The 14,029-nt window shown below is 40.6% G+C and overlaps 1 protein-coding gene across 1 annotated transcript in view; it reads left to right on the top strand.

Moving 5' to 3' along the window:
• Window positions 1–14,029, top strand: part of LOC140390318 (uncharacterized) — a 408,192-nt gene that overhangs the window by 22,947 nt on the left and 371,216 nt on the right. The window contains exon 8 of the mRNA XM_072475373.1: window positions 8,339–8,374. Coding sequence (XP_072331474.1) covers window positions 8,339–8,374 — 36 coding nt within the window. The remainder of the gene's footprint in view (window positions 1–8,338; window positions 8,375–14,029) is intronic.

Below are 14,029 nucleotides of genomic sequence, written 5' to 3'. Positions count from 1 at the left end.
ACATGAGCGAAATTGTTAGAAAGGCACAATGATAATGATGAGATTTGTAATCTATATACAGACAGGAGAAGTGAGAAAATAACCTCGAAGAGGAGTTCGTTGAATGCTTTCGGTGTGCTTTCTAAAATCTTAATTTCCAGGATTCAACCAGAGATAACGCCACAATATACCTTTACTTTGCAACGAGATGAGTGATCTCGTATTGAAGGTAGAACAAAAATAATATGATTGCCTTTTCCATTGAGTTCGAGGGAGAGAGCAGTGGGTCGTTCATCATGGTGTTAGTACAAATAAGGACAATAATGAGGGCACGAAATCTGAGTTGCTTAAAGTGAATTGGCAAATTAAGTTAAGCATTATGTCAATAGAGAACGTGAAAAACATTGAATGGGACACTTCAAAAATATAGTGCACATATATTCCAACGAGCAAAAACATTTCGAAGAGACGGACCCCCAATCCGTGCTTAACTAAGAAAGTTAAACAGAGGATCTAACTGAAATAGGATTCAGACAACTGGGCAAAACCAGCTGGTAGGTCAGAGGATTTAAAATACGGTAACGGACGATGCAAAGATTTATGAGGAGGGTAAAAAATAAAGAACGATGGAACACTCGCCAGATATCTAACAAGAGGTACAGTTTTATTAAGTAATTAAAAAAAAAACGATATAAATGTGAGCAATGAATCTATTAAAATGAGTCTTGTGATTTGATAATGCAAAACAAGAAGATTGAAAATGAAGTGAGCAAGTATATTGCATGATAATTCACCACAGAGGACACAAGTGATGCCCCGAAGCAGTGACACACCAGGCTATCAAAGAGCGAGAGGAACTCAGAAAAATCAGTGTGCTGATGCATTGGTTTAATTTTCCAAAATTCACATGATTTGGGTTTGGTCCAATTTTATTGGAATATAGAAAATGTAGCTCGCTTCGTCAAAAAGGGAGACAGCAAGTGGGGAATCAGTCCAGTTTGCTTAACATCTCTCGTAGAGATAAAATAGAAGTGGTTATTAGAAACGTTACAGCAGGGCGTTTGGCAAGGTTCAAGATACTGAGGCAAAGTGAATAATGGGAATGCTGTCATTATATTGTATCTGGACATCCAGAAGGCATTTATGAAGGGGCACCACAAAAGATTAACACACAGCATAATACTCAACGGGGTTAGTGGTAATATATTAGCTTGGATAGAGAATTGGTCTAGCAACAGAAAGCAGAGTGTGTATGAATTGGTAATTTTCTGGTTGCCAAACAATAACTACTGCTGTGTCCCAGGGCTCTGTCCTCGGGACTCAACTATGTAAAATCTATATGAATGACGTAGATGGAGGGATGATGTGTACCATAGTCAAATTTGCAGACAATTCTAATATAGATAGGAAAGCAAGTTGCCAAGAGGAAATAAGACACTGACGAATGGATATGTATAGGTGAGGTGACTGGACCAAAGTTTGGAAGATGTAGTATAGCGTGGATGAGCATGAGCTTATGCATTTTGGTTTGAGGAATAAAATGCAACTTATTATCTAAATTCAGAGAAACTTCATTTTATTTAGTGCAGACGTACCTGGATGAACTAGTCCATCAATCGCAAAATGTCAGTCTGCAGATTCAACAGGCATTACGTACGGCACATGGAATTTTGGCACTCATTGGTCGTGGTATACAATATAAAAGTAGGGCAGTGCTGTTGCAACTATGTAGTGCCAACCGCATCGGGAGTACTGTGAACATGTTTTGTTCACTTACTTCAGGTAAGACCTCACTGGACGAGACCAGTTGTAAATGGCGGAAGGGGTTCAGCATGGAGATAGGGGAGCACTCTGGATCAAGGCTCTTCACAGGATCAACTCCACCTCCTCTGGCACCGAGCAGCTGTTGCACTGATGCCACATAAGATGGTGCACAGAGTACACCTTCGTGAGACACACGTAAGTGAGTTCCTCCGGCAATGGAGTTCATATGCGACCAGTGCCAGGGAGACGGCAAACCAAATGTTCTGGTCCTGCCCTAACTCAGAAAGTTTTTGAATGACATGTTCAGGGTGGTGCGGATCAAGACGGAGTCGTGCCCATATATGGTGGTTTTTGGTGTGCCAGAACATCAAGAGCTCTGGACAGGTAAGGGGGCGGATATGCTGGCAGTCAATTAACTAATCGCAAGGTGGATACATCTTCTAAGTTGGAAGTCGGGATCACCACCTCGGGCTTCGGAGTGGCTCTCAGGCATGGCCGAGTTCCTGAAACTAGAAAAGATAAATTTATATATAGGGGGCTCCGAGGTGAGTTTACCGGACGCATGGAAGAAGTTCCCAAAACTCTTCGGAGACCTGTTCGAAACTAGCAACTAACTGGAGGGGGGGGGCATAGGAAGGCAAGGGTGCATTGAAAGAGAAGGGTAAAATAAAGGGGGGGGTGGCAGGGAGCACCACCGGGATGAATGGGAAATCGTATATAGCAGAGGAGAAATGGGGAGGAAGGACATACGAAGGAGGGGAGACAAAACCCTCCCACACGTTTCAAACCGGGAAGGTGAGCCATCCTAACCTTCTTCGATGACTCAAGGGGGGAACATGACTCACCCCCCGTCCCCCAGCAAAACTACTGTACTTATATACATTGTAATGAGTTGTGGCACGAATCGTACAGACGATTGTGAGGTCGTATATATTTCTTCTCACTAAATGTTAAAAAACCCAATAAGAACACATAAAAAAGTCTGATACACACTGATGCAAATAATGCCATGATATTATATTGATGGAACTACTGTCACAGACGCGGTGGCAACTTATGGTACTTCTGTTGGTGCTTTTGTTATTTTTAATATTTTCATATTGTGCTGCAAAGTTTTGATATGAGGTATAAATATTCCAATAAAATTGTTTCGAAAAGCAACATAAACGCATTCTCAGCAGTTCAGATAATGTTTACTAGATTGATTCAGGCGATAAAGGACGAGTGTGATTATGACAGATGAGAAGCCGAGGCATATACCCGCTGGAGATTGGAACAATGAGATGCGATCTAATTGAGGTTTAAGATACTAAAGAGGATTGATAGTGTAAACGTCGAGCAGCGACTTCACCTTGCTGTACATTCCATAACGGCATACATAGATTTAGCGTCGGCAGTGGCAAATTTGAAACAGAAACGATGTGTAATTACTTCGCTCAAAATATCGTGCATCTGTGGAATACTCTACCCCAGAGAGCAGTGGACCCCAGTTTTATACAAATTCAGGTACCATCTACATAATTCTATATTTAGCAAGGTTTAATATCTCTCAAGCGAGCTACGTGAAAAATGCAATTGTTCTACCCACGGAATGCGTGGAATACGAACTCTCCCGCGAGTGGCAGGAGGCCTGCCCAGCTGGGGTTTGCAAATAGGCCTTACAAAATATGCCTCTGACTGGGACCTGTGTGATTGGTCGTCACAGTGCACGGCACGGTAATACTGTGCAGCCTTTGTTTTGTTGATTTATTAAACATGGTGTAACTTACATTCTCGGGCCTCCCTCCCTTTTTTCAAAGAGATGCGGGTTATGAGGAGCAGGCAGGAAGGTGTCCATGGGGATGTACTGGGGTTGTGGTATTTTCACTGGAGCAGCAATGCTCCTGGGTTCCGGGTTCAAATCCCATCAAGTCGTAAAATCTCATGTGCTTCTCTAATGTACTTCAGGAAATCTACCGTCCTTTCCCCCGTTTAGCACACATGTGATTCCAGACCGAGACAGCGATGCGATTGTCTCTGTACTGTGCCCTCTGAAATGGGCTAGCAAGCTAACCAGTTCAAGGGCAATTAGGGATGGACAACAAATGCTGGCCCAGCCAGAGATGCCCACATCCCATGAACGAATAAATGAAATTCGGCCATGGTGAGAGAAGGCACGATCACATTGCATAGCGGAGATTGTTCCCAGGGTCGAATGCCCACTCCTGTTCCAACTTCATCTTCTGTTTCGTGCCGTCAAGTTTTCTAAAAAAATGTTGAACTAACCTCTTGGAGTGATGTGAGGAAGTACCATGATCTGGATCAAGGGAAATTGTTGGATAATTGTCCTTAAATCTTCAGAAGGAAGTAAACATAAATGCAGTATAATACAGATAAATAGGAGGTTATGCGCTCGGTAGCAAAAGTAAGAAGGCAGATTATTACTTGAATGATGTAAATTGAGAGGTAGACACTCATCACAACCTTGGTATCCTCGTGCATCAGTTGCTGAAAGCACGTGTGCAGTTGCAGCAGGCAGTAATGAAGGAAAGGGTATGTTGGCCTTCATAGCGAGAAGATTTGAGTATAGGAATAGGAATGTTTTACTGCAATTGTACAACTGGTGAGGACGCACCTGGAGTACTGTGTGCAACTTTGGTATGCTTATCTGAGGAAGGATGTTCAAACTAGAGATAGGGCGCAGCAAATGTTACCAGGTTGATTCCTGGGATGGCGGGACGGCCATATGAGAAGAGACTAATTCGGTTATGATTATATTCATTGGAGTTCGGAACAGTGAGATGTGATTTCATTAAAACTTACAGAATTCTAACAGGTTGTGATCGGGTAGTTTGAGAAAGAGTGTTCCCGATGGTGGGACAGTCCGTAACTAGGACTCATAGTTTGAAGATTAGGGAACGTTCTTTAGGACTGAGGTGAGGGAAATTCCTTCACCCAAAGAGTGGTGAAACTGTGGATTTCACTACCACAGAAAGTAGTTGACGCCTAAACTGCGTGTGATTCCAAGAAGGAATTAGATATAGCTCTTGGAGCTAAAGGGATCACGGGAGAATAGGGAGTGGGTTGAGGGTATTGAACTTGATGATCCACCATGATCATAATGAATGGCGGATGAGGCTCGAAGGGTCAAATTGCCTCATCCTGCTTCTATTTTCTTTATGTCAGTTGATCTGTAAACGCTTTCGCGGAAATAAAGCCTCATTGTTAATATACGGGAGTGGGTATAAAATTGTCTGCGTAATAAAACAAGGAGAAGGCATAAATTGGTATTGTTTCATCTGTAGTAAGAGGAATCGTGTGTTGTGAAGGGGGTCAGTGTTCAGGCAGTCAACTCTTTACCACTGACATAAATGACTTGGATGAAGGAATGAAAACGATGGCTGCCAAATTCGCAGATGGGTGAAGAATATTTATGCAACTAAGTTGTGAAGCGGACATAAGGAGACTTCTAAAATATATAGATAAATATATAGATATATAAATATATAGATCTCTGTTTGGGCAGACATATGGAAAATTGTTGATGATGTGGAAAAATGGGAAATTGGCCATGTTGACCAGAAGAATAAGAAAAAGAACCATATTAGCGAAATGGTAAGAGGCTGCTGAGTTATGAGGTGCAGAGCCATCTGGATTTTATCGTATATGCCTCAGGACAGGCTTGTATGAAGGTATAGCAAGTAATTCTGAAAACGAATAATCTGTCCTGTTTTATTGCGAGGGAAATTAAATAAAAATGTAGGGAAGATTTTCTGCCGTTGTGCAGCGCCGTAGTGAGATCATACCATGTGAAATATTGCTCACCTTATTTGAGAAAAATATATAAATGCATTAGAGCCAGGTCAGAGAAGGTCGACCACGCATATGTGCAATTTTGGGCAATCTTATGTGGAAATCTTGAAAAGGCTGGACTTGAATCCTGCAATTTAGAAGACGAAGAGGTAAATTCACGAATGCATACTGGACTCTGTAGGGTCTTGTGAGGGTGAATGAGCAGAGTAAGTTTCCTCTTGTCGGAAAATGTAGAAATTGGGTTAACTATTGAAAAATAAGGAGCCGCCCATTTTGAATCGAAAATGGGTAGATTTTTCCCCTCAGGTGGCCATGGATCAGTGAAGCTCTTCGTCTAAAAAAGGTGGTGGAGTAGAACCATTCACTATTTTTCAGGCAGAGGTAGATACGTTCTTGGTGGACTGGAGGGTGATATGTTAGGGCAGCACGGTAGCATTGTGGATAGCACAATTGCTTCACAGCTCCAGGGTCCCAGGTTCGATTCCGGCTTGGGTCACTGTGTGTGCGGAGTCTGCACATCCTCCTCCTGTGTGCGTGGGTTTCCTCCGGGTGCTCCGGTTTCCTCCCACAGTCCAAAGATGTGCAGGTTAGGTGGATTGGCCATGAAAAATTGCCCTTAGTGTCCAAAATTGCCCTTAGTGTTGGGTGGGGTTACTGGGTTACTGGGGATAGGGTGGTGGTGTTGACCTTGTGTAAGGTGCTCTTTCCAAGAGCCGGTGCAGTCTCGATGGGCCAAATGGTCTCCTTCTGCACTGTAAATTCTATGTAAGGTCGGGGTGGGGTGGGGGGATCCGCAATTAATGTGACTTTTTGACTGGCTATGTGGTACTAAATTATGGCGCAGACTCCATGGGCTGAATAATCTAATCTTGCCCCGTGTTGTCTTTTTCACATCATTAACTTCCACACAGTTCAAAATACGATCCAATGTTGCGTTATCTCAAACATTAACAATTGTGCCGCATTCTTCAAAATCTACGCAATGAATGGAATATAAAATAAGCAGTGGATCTAATGTTGCTCGCTGATTCTCCTCTATGTGCACTTTTGTCGAATTAGACAAAATAACATCTCAACTCCTATACTATGTAATAAGGCTATTTTAATCTACTCTATTCCTTTCACTTTTATTCCATATGTAATGCAAGCAATGCCTGATAAATTCTGTTAATAAACACATTTTTAGAAGGCGAGAGGAAGTCCATGAAAATACCATATTACCATGTTCTTCTGATGAATACTCTCTTTGGCATCATAACATAAACGCCGGAAAAAGTTTAGTTTAGTTCAGTACACGTTTCTCCGTTCAGTAAATCAATAATGGCTTCCCTTAATTATTGGATATTTTCCACTTGTTTGTTAAATTATTCCAGAAATAAACTGGATTCAAGCTTTTCCATGTTGTTCATTGTACTGGTCAGCAATTGCTTGAATTATTATTATATCCTTTTTAAACAAAGGTAAAACATTTTGCTATTTTATAATAATTTTATCACACCGCTGATGATTGGAACATTATCTTCAATGGTTACTTCTCCCACTACGCTTATATGACAAACATCTTGCCATGGTTACTTATCATTTCTATAATCGGTCGATCCAATTAACCATGTGTACAAATTTTCATCCCAAATTGTGTCCGTTTCTTCTAATACTCGCTTCATTTATCTTATTTTCTTTCTTGTTGCCACTCTGAACTGATTATTATCAACGTACAATTACATGGTGTTTTCTAAGTCACAGTACCAAATTTCTTTTGCCGGTTTCTGCTTCATCTTCCTTTCCACCTCTTTGGTCATCCAAGGAAGGCCAGATTTGTTGGTCTTACATTTGTCCCGCGTAGGCAGGCATGCTCTTTTTCAATAATACTTATTTTCAAGTTTGACCCAAATGTGGCAGTATCAGTTAAGTTCTTCCGCCCAATGTATTTTTCCAACCCCAGTTAGTTCTTTTTATTTTGCATTCCTCCTTGTTCTTGTATTTAACCAATTATAATGTATTATACTATGAGCAATTGCCGCCGTAATGGGTTACAAAACATCCTCTTTGCCCACCTCTGCTGAATAATGCATCGAATCATAACTCCAGTGCCGTTGGGTTGTACATCTGCTGATTGCGGAAATTATTCTGCTGGCACCTTGGAACCCTTGGACCTTTATTCTCTCATCTATACCTTATTCCATTAAAAACAAGTAAATATGGAAATACATTTTTACATAATAGAAGTACTTTATAATTGCACGCCAATGCCATGTCCAAACATAAATTCCTCCGCAGATTTTGGTGCACAAAATCACCTTACAATGTAACTCTATATCTATTGTTTCTTTAGAGCTATCCAAGTTGTTTGCCTACCTGACGCCTCCTTGGCCTTCCGTACCAGAAGAATACTGTTTTCCGAAATAATACTGATCCATATTTATTTCCTTTAAATTGTTTCTTCTTCCACAGACCAGCCGGTAATTTGTACGATTTCTTCTTTCGGTCCTCAATTGTTGCTTCAAATCTATGCATGAAGCATTTTTAATCTGCGGTAAAGTAGGCAGTTGCAATAAGAACAATTACATGCACCTTGCGAAGCCCTCAATTTATTTCCCATTTTCGAAATGTATGATTTGCATTCTCTCTTTGTTCTTAACACTTGGTGTTCTGCAATTTGGCAAAGATGACAATACATTTCACAGGCTTCGTGGTATAATTACGGGTATCGATTTCTCTTTTAAATTTTTTGGTGAGTATAAAGAGGAAACTAATTCACAGTTAACTGTGACCATCATTAACCGTAACTGCTTTTGGATTTTAGACGTGGAAATATCGAACAACGTGTTCAAACGCAAAGGTGTGAATCTTTAGCCATACATTGAGCGAGAAGTGGGCTATCCTTACGTTACGTTTCTAGGCATAACATTGCCAGCGTATGGTGTACAATGGCGATACTCTGCAGGTTTACGGATGCACTTCGCACCGTTTTGTTTATGCTACATTTCGCTGGTTATAACCTAACCATTTACGACCTCGATGCCAAATGATTGAGTTTGTGTGTATTCTTGATGCATAAATTAGATACATGCAGCACGTTCAATATTCTTTGAATAAATAGATGGTTTGCTGGAACGGACTGACAATGAATATCGGATTTCCACTCTATACCCAATTACTAATAGAAAATGTATTCGTGCTTGCCTCTTTCGACATTTCTCCTCAGAGTGGCAAGGTCCATTCACCGCAGCTATCCATCCAACGTTGATTGTATTTATAGTGAATGCAGTTTTAACTGCGCCCGCTGCCGTAAACTAGCAAAACTGACGGGGAAGGGGAAAGCTAAGTCTTTAAGGTAAGGCTTAGCAGTATGGGCGATAAACGTTGGACATCACGGGTAGTGAGATAGCCGGTTGTGGGTGCGGGCTGGAGGGACGGATGTGGAGGTAGCGCGTGGTAAATAGAACGGTGTCGGAGTGGGATTCAGTTGCTGTCGTGGGTTCAAGGCGGGAAGAATGGATCTGGACATGAAGATCAGAAGGAAAGGTCCATGGTGTTTTTCTTGCACATTTGTTCCGTCAGCTCTTTGTCTTTAGTTGGCGACCTAAAATCTACCAAGATCAGTTCGATTATTGGTCCAAAGCAATCCTCAACCCTCCACCCGCTCCACCACAATTCGTCCAAAATACCGTTTTGAGCGATCTGGAATACCTTTTATTTCTGCAGTAATGCGATGATCTCTGAAACAATGGAGCCAGCCGTCACAGTTTTCTTCGTTTTTTTTTTTACATTTCAGGGCATTTATTTGCAGTCAAATGTGATTCCCATTTTTGCCTTTTAGCCCAGTTTTCGACACACCATCGTCTTAGGACATGCGAATTGGACACTGCGACGTACCCATCATATTCAGCACTCTGTGTCCATTAATATGGATGCATTTTGTCGCCACTACTCTGAACCAATTTAATGATTTTGCATTTCCAATCATCGTACCATCTATCTTGCCCTATATTCTGTGTATCTTGATGGTATTCTATGATGTTACCTCCCGATTGCTACATTTCTGTCAATTAATGTTATACTGTCCATAACAGTTCCAGCAAATGACATGACATTCAATCCCGCCTCAGATTAGTTGCCACCAATCCGCCGTGTGTTAGTCCTATTTATCAAAATTACCCATAAAACACACGCCTTCTCTCCTACATTCGCTGTGTTTCATGAATGTGTTTTGCTTTGCTCTCGCTTGATTAAACCGCAGCTGGAACAAAGAGATTCTTCCAGAGATATACGCCCTGCCAGCTAATTTCCGAACTATTTCCCTAAGTTCTGACATTAGAACCATACTTCGCTTTCTGCCTCTGGCGTTCATACCAATGTCGATCACAGTTTGTGATTGTGGCTTTGCGGATGCTCGCCAGTACTTCTGTTGTAGTGTTGACTGTTATGTTACCCAGCCCAAACCCCAATTTCTCTTTGGAAACCGGGCGAAACAGAACATATTTTCAATTTGTCAACAGGGAGGAAATGATACTTCACTCCATGGGTCATATCGCTGACAACTAGGCATATTTTAAATTAAAGCAAAGTTTCCGAATAGCACAACATTTATCCCGTTACCATCCAAGGACTTACAACTTATCAATTAGCCTTTAAACAGTTATACAACATATAACAAAAGTCCTTTCAGCTTACTTACCCATATAGTTCTAAAATTTCAATTCTGTAAATTCCGCAGACACAGGTCAAATGCCAGTTTTTAATAAAGTTCACACTCGGCGGCTTACAGATTTATTCACAGAATCCTTGGGAAAGAGGCTTTCAGAAATCAGAGTGAGAAAGACCTCTCCTTTCCTCAAAAACTGGAGCAGATCTCTCAAAAATAAAACTGAAAACAACAGATAGTAGGAAGACTGAAAACGAAACCACAAAACAGGGCCCCTGCTCCGATGAAAGATATCAAAGCCTGACTAGCTGGTACCTCCTTAATCACATAATCACTCAATTATACATGTATAAGTAATAATTACCCTACATTCATCACAGTTCCCTCCGTTAAAGATATCTTCATCTTTCCAAAGTATTTTCAGCTTTGAACACTACTATTACTCTGCAATATACAGACCTTATTATATTTAAGTACGAAAATGTAAAGAATTAGTATCGTGCATTTGGGGATTTTATTCCAACTTTGAATGTTTCATCCTTCTTCTCCAAGCTTTGACAACATATCTGCAATCATGTTTTCTCCTCTTGCTACATGTACAACTTCAAGTCAAATGTTTGCAGCAAAAAACTGCATTTAAATAGACTTACAGTTCGATGTGTAATCTTTCCCGGAAGCGTCAATTGATTATGGTTTGTCTAGACAATTATCTCGGATGTTAGCAACATGATGTCAAAATATTGCACCGTCAATATCAAACTCAGTTTCTCGGTCTCAACGGTCGAATATATACTTTGATGAATACTTAAAATAAATACTCCACTGGTACTTATATATCATGTCGTCGTCTCCTTGCAACAGTGCAGCGCCGATGTCCATTTCATTCGTGTCAGTTGCCACCTAAAAGCCATTAGCATAATTCAGTGTCGCCATAAATGGTGCACTGGTTCACAGTTTTCAGGTTATCCAATACGTCCTGACATTCTGACATCCTATGAAATTTACCGTGTTTTTCTAGAGCTTGAGTGAGTGGAGCAACCACACTGCTAAAATTTGGCACGGATTTCCAGTAGAAAGCATTCATGCAAGAAATGTCACAACCTCTTTTACTGGCATCTCTCCAATAGATTTCCTTTTCATATTTCAGGTACCAGCTGCCATATCCAACTGTATGGCGTACGAATAACATTGAGCTTCGCAAATTCACATTTAGCCAAGTTAACCACGAAGCCAGCTGTCTGCAGTCCATCGAACAATCCGTTCAAATATTCAAAATATTCCTTCAACCTTTGACTGAACACTTACGGGCAGTTTAACGTGGCCAATCCTCCCAGCCTGCACATTTAGGTCTGTAGGAGGGAACTGGTACGCCAGGAGGAAACCCACGCAGAAACGGGGTGAATGTGCAAGCTCCGCAGATCAGTAAAACAAAGTGGGAATCGAACCCGCGTCCCTGGCATTGTGAGGACGCAGTGTAAACTATTGTGCCACCGTGCCACTCTCCATCATTATGTGCCTTTATTACATTCTGTACTTTGGGCTCTCTGTGATTGGAATAACTCTTTCAGCTCACACTGATTTTCCTCTGGAAGATAACTCAGTACTTTACTCAAATTTCGTATTACGTCTTAATTGCCCAATCTAATTTGTTAAATGCCAAATTCAGAATTAACTTGGCATTTCAGTTCTCCCTGCGTTATGACGATCCTCATTCTGCTTTGCTTCCTTTTAAAAATCTTCATCAGCATATGAATGTGACACAGTGTGTGAGGCTTCCTTCGATCTGACGTGTGTACCAAATTATTAATCTCACTCAATTTCCTTTCGATTTGATTAGGCACCGTAAATCCTGTTTTTAATGGGTCAGCTGCCACCGACAAAATAGTCATACTGTCTCTCAATGCACAAAACTGTGATTTTTTTTACAGTGAGCAGCCTCTTTTTTCATCACATGATTAACAATTTTCAATTCTTTCGAGCGAACTCACCAGCCCTCGGTAATTTCTCCTTAAAATTTGGCACAAGCTTCAACAGCGTAGTCTCAGCACGCTGACTCAACAACTCGTTCTTAAGTAACTTAAGTGCCCCTCAGACCTCATGACAAAAGGTAAATTCGAATGGACTGAATTTAGTGGATTCATTCGGTGCAACCCTAATTGTATATAATACAAACAGAATTTCTTTGTCCCAATCCCTGTATAATTTTGACTATAATATTCCTTAAACATGGGTTTTAAAGTTTGATTACATCTTTCTAACGCTCCCAACGATTCTCGATGATATGCATTTAATTTAAATTAGTTTGCTTCTCATCTTTCCACAAGCTCTGTCAATAATTTCGACATAAAACTGAATTTTTGCCCTGATTAGGGTTCCTTTGGTAATCCATAACGACAAAAAAAAGTTAACTTTTCTACAACCTTGTTAGCTGTAATATTTTGTTATTAAATGGCCTCCGATAAACTAGTAAATGTATCCATTGTGGTCAACAAATTCTGATTTCCAATTTTCGTTTTAGGAAGGAGGTCCCACACAATTAATGAGGACACTAAGAAAACGTTCCCCAAAGGCTGGAATGGGATCTAAGTGCGCTGTTGTGATTAAGGCTTGATGTTTTCTTATTACCTGCAGCCTTTGGCCAATAAAAAAGATGTTCGTATTTTCTCTTGATTTTTCCTTATCCCTGAATGTACCCCACGCCCTACTCATAAATCCTGCTTCCTATAAACAGCCAGTAATGTAACTTGATGAACCTCTTCCCAAATGTCCTCTGCCTGAATGTGTAAACGTCTCCACGTCCTCATCAGTATATGACTTCTAATGTACTAAAATGCCAGTGTACACACGTATGCCATTTTCCGATATGCTTTCCAACACAACTGATTTATCTCTGAATCACGATGCTGTAATACGACCACCTTTCTTCACCTCACGAAATCCGCTTCATCGTCCTCATTTTTCTTTTTTCTTTTTCTTCCATCAGAAATAAAATAATGTTTCTGCTACCTAAATCTGCCTCCATATTTTTAATCCTTGGTTTTTCTCTCCTGTTTTCTCCACCTATGGTTTTGTAATCTTGCTAATACAAACGCTTGAAGCACCCCAGGGTTTCCTTCCTGCAAAACTTCAGTTGTTTGACCTTGCACGGACTTTTACGACAGTAGGCACCATTCCCAACTCTGATCTATCTATATCGTTACCCAGAAAATTTGTACCCCGGAAATATATACTGTTATTATTACTCATCCCACCACTTCACCAATTTCCACCTGAATCTCTAGCCTTAATTTACGCAGTGGCACACTACCCGTCTCACCATTAATTCACATATCATCACTTTCTGGCAATAATCTTTCCGAACTGCATATCTCCTTATCTCTCACCATTTGAGATTAACTTGCTCATGTATTCCATAATATTTTAACCCACTTACGTTCTACACCTTGTACACACGAGTAAACATTACCCAAATTAAATCGTTAAAAATAATTTCCACCTGCTGATAAAGCAACTTTAAACAGACTGTACACTCCTTTGCACCTCTTCAGTTGCAACCACGATTTATTTTTCCACTTTAATAAACCCCACTGGTTTATCCAGTTTCTACGATCATTTCTTCCCAGTACACGTTTTCAGTGACCAACTCCACGGCTTTTTGTGTCCAAATTTATGAGAATGAAAATATTTAAATTCCCTTACCTCTCTTCCAGTGTCATACGTTTCTTTTTAACGTGAGGAAAACGCTCCTTAGTGTCACCAACTGGATATCCTTTTCCTTGACCATTTCTGGGATTTCTAATTTTCCCAGTTTATATTCTTCATAGACCGAAATTGATGTCGAACACCAAA

Source organism: Scyliorhinus torazame, chromosome 14 (assembly GCF_047496885.1).
Source record: "Scyliorhinus torazame isolate Kashiwa2021f chromosome 14, sScyTor2.1, whole genome shotgun sequence".
Taxonomy (NCBI): Eukaryota; Metazoa; Chordata; class Chondrichthyes; order Carcharhiniformes; family Scyliorhinidae; genus Scyliorhinus; species Scyliorhinus torazame.
Note: the sequence above shows the minus strand (reverse complement) of the source record. Positions and strands in the feature narration are given on the sequence as shown.